Source organism: Drosophila eugracilis, unplaced genomic scaffold (assembly GCF_018153835.1).
Source record: "Drosophila eugracilis isolate 14026-0451.02 unplaced genomic scaffold, ASM1815383v1 contig_440, whole genome shotgun sequence".
Classification (NCBI taxonomy): domain Eukaryota; kingdom Metazoa; phylum Arthropoda; class Insecta; order Diptera; family Drosophilidae; genus Drosophila; species Drosophila eugracilis.
The window spans coordinates 706,729-713,978 of NW_024573306.1; the positions used below are offsets into that span (position 1 = coordinate 706,729).

Below are 7,250 nucleotides of genomic sequence, written 5' to 3' on the forward strand. Positions count from 1 at the left end.
CTCGGCCCAGCCAAGCTTCGCTGTCCGCCTGGCAATAGAAATTAAAGTTAACAAATTTCCGACAATGTTTGGACAGTTTTCCAAAAAGCCAAAAAGAAAGAGAACTGAAAAACCAGCCAACAAAACACAGAACAAAATGGCAACAACAGCAAATGACGCCGAGTACCGTAATTGTGGCTCTTTCGGGTTCTTTTGTCCGCATTCAAAGTTGTCAGTTAAATGGGGGAAAAGCCAGGAGGAGCGAGTAACTGGGCGGAGGGAGGATCAATACACTTAACAAAATTATAAAGCAAACCCTATAAAGAAAACCCTTTGAAAATTAGAAAAAAAAAACTTTGCAAAACCTTAAAAATAGTTAGAATAAAAACTAAACACAGTTTTGAAAAGCATTCTTAATTATTTGAACATATTTTCTCATGAATGGATATGATTATAGTTCATAAAGAAGAAAAAGTTTTTTAGGAAAAATTAACTATACTCGTATATCTCTTCATTAAATATATATAATATTAATCTTCATAAAATAATATTAACAAATATGATAAGAACTCCCCTTAAAGAAGTTCTAAGTGTAGTCCTATTGCAGATCGCTTAGCTGACAATGCAACTCCTTGGTAGCCCGGCCAGCTTCCTTCCATCAGCCAACGCAGACGCCCCAAAGGCCTAAAAGTTGCCGCCAACATCCAATTGCCAAACATTTTTCCACCCCTCCGTCCATTCCCAGAACATTCCTTTTTTTCACCGTATTTTCTTTTGGTTTTGGCGGATTGCAGGAGGAGTCTTTTGGCTTGGAGCTGCGAATGTGTGTAAAGTTAAGTTGTCGTCGCCGTTGTTCGATGAATCGTGATTTTGTCAATTGGAGCTCAAATTTTTTTGTGCTCGGTTTCCATTTTGTGAATGTGAAAATGTGGCTTGGTGGCTGGGTAATGGGAAACTTAGAATGGGTGTGGGAAAGGCAATTAGGGCGATGGAAAGTGCCGTCCAGTCCTAAATCGAATGAAAAACGATCATGAGGTATAAGCTTACTTGTGCTACATTTACAGGTTTGGTTTGTTTTTTTTAACCTTTTGGAAAAAAGAATATTAAGTGGATATGACCTGTAAAGATAATTGTTAGTTGTGTCTATATTGCCAAAGTTTTATTTCTAATCAAAAAATTCAAAATATTGAACTATGTACATCATGATATTTTGTAGAAAACTTTAAAATATCCAAAAATAAAAGGCCTTTACTTATATATTAAAATGGGAATACTTTAATTTAGTAAAAGGAATAGTTCTTACTAATATATAGTTTAATCTCCCCATATCCATCCCATTAGTAAGTTATGCCAATATCACCACTTTAAAAGGTCATTTCTGTCATCTAACTTCGAACACCTCATTTTCCAAGAACTTTTTTAGACCCTGACTTTATATTGCATACTTATTAGCGCACATAGTGTTATATAAGATTAACTCCAAAAGGATGACCTGAAATCATTTAAATCACTAACTTAATATCCGTTATAAGACTTACTTCTTAGATTGTCTGACCCACAAAAAAACCTTCGTCAAAAACATGTAAGTAAACAAAATAGTGAATGTCGGAAGGCAAGATCAGTAATCAAATATTGATGAGTTATGGGTAAAGTGAAGAGACCGAGACACAAGTTAACACTCTGTGAAGGAACTCAAAAATTAAGCAGCCAGATCTCAAAACTTGGCCAGAATGATCACTGATCATACACAAACAGAACGGTTTTTCGGTTTGTTTGCCTTTGACAAACAGAAAGGCAAAAGGGAGAACAGAAACGAATCTCAAATAAATCAACACACATGCCACAAATGTATAAAAGATGTGAAGGCAGCAACGACTCCGACTGCAGGCCTCATAATCATATTGATGTATTACAATAGTTTGTGGAAGTGCCAAGCCAACTCAAATGCATTCTTTCAGTTGTAAAAAAGCGATCGTAAAACCTACAAAAACATGGCTGAGAACGCGCCCAACAGTTACAAAAGCCCAATGAGTTGGGGAATAAAGAAGAAACAAGTCAAGAATGTCTTGGCTGAAAGATAAATAATGGAAATGCATACTAATTAAATGGTGAGAACTTGTGTTGAGATGGCATTCTAAAGTCTGGCTAACTATTTGCACCTTAAAGTTATAGCCTGTAAGATATATCATCATCAGTATCATTGTTCTCACCATCTCAACAAGATGTTAATTATGATGGAGAAGAGTGTGCGTCGAGTCTAATTGCCAATGTCAATAGATTTCAGATTTCGTTTTTTAACATTTCCACATTAATTGATTCCAATGAGACGATAATTACCGAAGAAAAGGCAATTAATGCCTGACGTTCACATGGGCCAAGAAAGCGAAACAACGAAAGCGATATTAATGAAAAGATTTTTCATAATTAATGAAATTTAATGCAGACCCCAAGAAATCAACGTTCAGCTCTCAGCGCCGAACAGAAGTTCCCACATCATTAATAAAAAGTTAAAAAAAAAAAAAAATAAGGAAAAAGAGAAGCAAAGAGACACACACGATGGCGCTCCGAAAAAAAAGCTGAAATTCAAACGAACTCGAGCAACAGATACAAATTTACAAATGTATCTACAAGTCGACAAATTATGCAGCGACAAGCAAGCGCAACGGCCGGAGATTCCTTCTTATCTGGCCTGTTCTTTTGGTTTATATTTTGTTTTTTTTAGTGAAAATAAATTATAAACAGTTGGAAATTAAGTCGAACGTTTTGTCCGCTGTCCGTTTAGTAGAAATTTATTGGCCAAGCATCTTTGGGGCGCTACCTGAAACGAAGAGTCATTGATCTATGGCCAGATTAGACTTCTCAGCAGCTTCACACTCTATTAGCTGCAGCTGAGCTGGCCTTTTCTATCGATCGGTTGCATCTGTAAACGTTTACTCAAAGACTTTATCGATTTCATTTGCATAGTCCACAAAATAGATAAAGTTCATATAGGCTATAGGCTTTCTTGGCTTCTTCAGTTGCGATGGCTCAAAATGTTCTCAGCTCATAAAATTCCACAGTGAATCATTGTCAGTTTTGTACTTCCCCTCTCCTCTGGCTTTTCAGTATCCAAATCCAAAGACTGAGACTGAGAGATCTCCGAGGGCCTGCCTGCATTTCATTTATTGTGTAATTCCCTACAATGTACTTTTCGGTTGCCACGGATTTCTTGTCTTCGCTTTTGAATTTGATTCTTGATTTTATGTCAGTTTATTTATGATAAGATGACCTTTTTTCTCCTTTTTTATCCGCTGGCTTCGTCTTCCTCTGTCTTTTATTTTTATTATTATTATTTTTTTTTTGCCGTCCCGAGAAAAGGAGTTTTGTTTCTCTAGTTCTCACTCAGTCGCGCTGCATGAATGAATGGATGAATGAAGCTCATTAAATTATGGATCACTTATGCCAGGGGCTGGGAATCGGCCTGTGGAAGATATTGAAATCTGAGTAGGATGCACTGGAAGATATCTTGATGTTTAAGAGATATTATAAGGCCCATTAAAAATCAGATAAATGGGATTAAAGATTGGCGTGTAATATTTTTTAAGGTTTTATATGAGTTTTATTATCGGGAAGTGTGAAATAGGAGTATAAAATGTTAGGAAAAATCTCACATAAGTGAGTGAAAACAGCAAATAGTTTTAATAAACCTTAACTTTTAACTTTTCCATTTCGGCATTTTCTCACAGTGCAAGATCTATATATATCCCCGAATAAAACCCTTCTTCAAACAAGTAGTACATAGCTACAATTTCTGATCATGAGATGGCCAAGAGACCATTCAAATCCACAAGCAGCCTCGTCTACTATTTTTTAGTTTTCGAATCGGAGCTGAGATTTGTGCTCTGTTGTTTTGGCTTCTCTTTTTTTACAGCAGATTTTCAAGATCAACAACGCAGCGTCACGAGAAGAGATGAAAAGCGAGATCTTTTATGGCGATTAGTGCAAGACAATGAATGCACGATGGATTCGAATAAAACAAAAAACAACAAAACAACACAGAAACAGACAAAAATACAAAACAAAAAATCCAAATAAAACATTTTTAAACCGGAGTGACAGAGACGCAGAACAACAAGAATGAGAACAAGAACACTGAGTTGTTGATCTTTTTTTTTCCATACTTTGGTTTTATATCGTTTTATGAGAATTGAGCCAAACAATTTTCAACGCGCTCAGACAAAAGCATAAATGTGGAATGAGTCTGGCTCTGGGTCTGGGAGACACTTCATTTTGTTTTTTTTAGTGAGGTTTTGGGGCAATATTACTGTCAACGAATGTTGTGTCCATTGCTTATGTTTATCCAAACATAATTGAAATGCCTCCTCAATGGGTTAATTTGGTGTGGAGCAAGGGGTTAACGTAAACACAATTAGGTGCCAAAAAAAAAAAACGAAAAAAAAAGAGACTGAGTTGAGATCACCACTTATGGCCATCTCCACACGGGCCAAGATGAAATGACAAAATCTAGAGTAAACCAACTTGATAAACAAACAAAGTGGACGATCATTGATGATGGTGGAGATGGTCTGTTTGGACCCCAAGTGTCCGACGACCGACCGACCTAACAAAATATTGTCTTAGTGCATTTTAATGGTTTAACCCCTTGAGATCGTAGTTCCGATGCATCTTTGCCGCAATTGTCTTGGTAACCGATACGCCGCAACGACCGTCTCCCATTGCATCGCACCCTGGGCTCCATTTCCCCTCCTGCTGGCTTAATGACTCGCCAGTTTAAATGCAAAGTTTACACTCCAGTAAAAAACTGTTTCTAATGCAGGGAAATCTTTTCATTTCCCTGACCTTGTTTTTGGGTTTTAAATCTTGAAGTAAGATTAAGACAGAAACTATTTTCTTGAGATTTTTGCCAATTTTTAATGTTGATCTTAAGGTCTAAAGGAAAGACTTTTGCAGTTTTAAAGATAAAAAAACTATATTTTTATATCAACTCAAATTATTTTTAATATTTTAAATCTTTATTTTAAGCCTCAACTTATCCTACATACAAGAATCCTAAAATCCAAGAACTTCTGTTCTTTATATTATTTCCGATTAGATCTAGCATCATCTAGCAGGATGTTTTCTATAAATTTTCGTCTTTTTTCGCCGTGCAGAGTTGCTTAATTAGGCAGCATCAGCGACTGAATCTCGACCTGGACGCCGTCTCGTTGCTTATTTCTCCTTTAGTACCGCCGCTCAGTTAGTAAATCAGACAGATACGCACTCGGCGGGCTGGCAACTTCATTAACAGACTCTCGGCCAGGCCGTTTAAAAAGTAGAAATAAACTATTATTTATGATTATTGTGAGAATTTCACAATGGCATGCGAGAATTTATTGTTAATGCTCTCTAGCTCTGGCTCTGAGCTCTGTAGCTCCGCTCTCCACTCTGTGGTGCCTTAAGTATGGCGTGTGATTTGTTGTAATTTCTAGGAGATGCAGCACAGTGGTTGTATCTTATACATATTATATTCTTACCAATTTTGAATGGGTTTTGAGGCCGCAAGTGGCACTAAGTTTGTAAAGTGGTGCCAAGTGTCAACGCTGTAATATAACGTTTAAGGGGAATTTATATTCGACATTTTTAAACAGACCTCCCTTTATTTTACAGTATTTTGTTTCCAGGCAGAAATGAAGTTTTTATTATATTAAATAGCTTTTCCAAAAACCTCAAAAAATATATTATATTTTTGATAAATAAATATTGCAATATTGTTTAAGATAGTAATTACAACTTCGATACAAACCCAATTATGTAGGAAGATAGAAGTACGAATACTAAAGATATCTTTGAAAATCAAAGAAACACCATCCAATTTTCATCTGATGGGGTCCACTGTACTTCGACAGCCTCCAACAAAAAAGAAACAGGGAAAAGACAGCGTAGACAACAGAATATACAACTTTGATGTTTTCTGGCTTTACATATTCCGCTTAATTTTGTTGCTTTCCCGCTCTGCAACTTGGCTGTAAATACTTGGCTTTCTTTCTTTGTTGATTATTGTTTGTCTATGGTGTTGCACTTTTGCGGTATGAAACGGCAATTAAAATAGCATTTCGACGCCAAAATGAATTCCTTAATTTGCTGCCAGACAGCTTTCCTTGATTTTCTTTAGATGAACTTGTACATAAGCTATCATTTGTTGGAGGAAAATGGCACACTCAGGCTGATTAATCCGTTTTTGATTTGCTTTTAAGTTGTCAGAAACAATCGTCACGAAGTGAAGTACAGAGTACTTTAGATATAATTTCCCCCCATTCCCACATTTACTTTTTTTCAAATAAGAAAACATTTTGGATTTATAATTCATTCATAAAAATTTTTTATTTTTTTTTCATATTTTTTTTTTTTTTGCATTTTTGTTTGTTCGTTTTTTTGTGTCTTTTTTGTTTGCTTCGTTTTTGAATTCATTCGTTTAATTACTAAAAAATTTCATAAAATTGTTTAGACTAAATCGTAAGTACAACACTAAATTACAATTGTATGCAAGTAACTACTATTTTTATGGTTTTTTCATTTTTGTGTTTTCTTCTGGTATAAATATTTGTTTGTTTGTTTGTTTTAGGGTCTTCTCTTATTAACTTTTTACAATTTTCTGTCGAGTGTTTCTCTAATTTTTTTTGTTTTCTTTTTTTTCGGTTTTTCATTTGCAATAAAAATATAAATTACTAAAAACGACTATTTAAAAATTAGATATTTATAAAAAATATATGTGTGCGGGCGTGGCTATAGGCTGTAAAAGCTTATATCCCCGTATGAGCAGGATCGGATAACTTTATGTACAAAAATCGGATGAGAGAGCTGCGTTAGCAAACGTATAAAAATACATATACTGTGTAGGATTTATCAGATAAGTAGCTGCACAGTTTTTCCTTTTTCTTTCTTCGTTTAGCACTTTTACAACTAGTTTTCATTTCTTTACACTAACGAGGAACCATTTGCAATTTAACTGTAGTTTTGTTGATTTAATTTTGACGTTTTGGAATTTCGCAAACAGTTTTTGCGTCTTTCGTGCTGCACATTGTCTGGTTTTGTCTTCGGTTTTGAGATCAAAATTAAATTGTTTAAACCTTTTTTTTGCATTAACAACAAAAAGATAATAATAATAAGACTATTTGGAGACTTTGAAAAAACACGAATTTCATTTGTTTGTGTTTGTATATATATTGTTTGTATATTTCATTCACTTTTTTGCTTATCGTTTTGTAACTATTTTTTTTTTGTTTTTGTTTTTG

General features: G+C 34.9%; 1 protein-coding gene across 1 annotated transcript; it reads right to left on the minus strand.

Annotated features, from left to right (window-relative positions):
• Nucleotides 1-554: 554 nt before the first annotated feature.
• Nucleotides 555-954, minus strand: LOC108117029. Its single transcript, XM_017229197.2, has one exon. It carries the CDS (start codon nt 696-698, stop codon nt 555-557), a length of 144 nt encoding a protein of 47 aa, XP_017084686.2. The 5' UTR covers nt 699-954.
• Nucleotides 955-7,250: the final 6,296 nt, after the last annotated feature.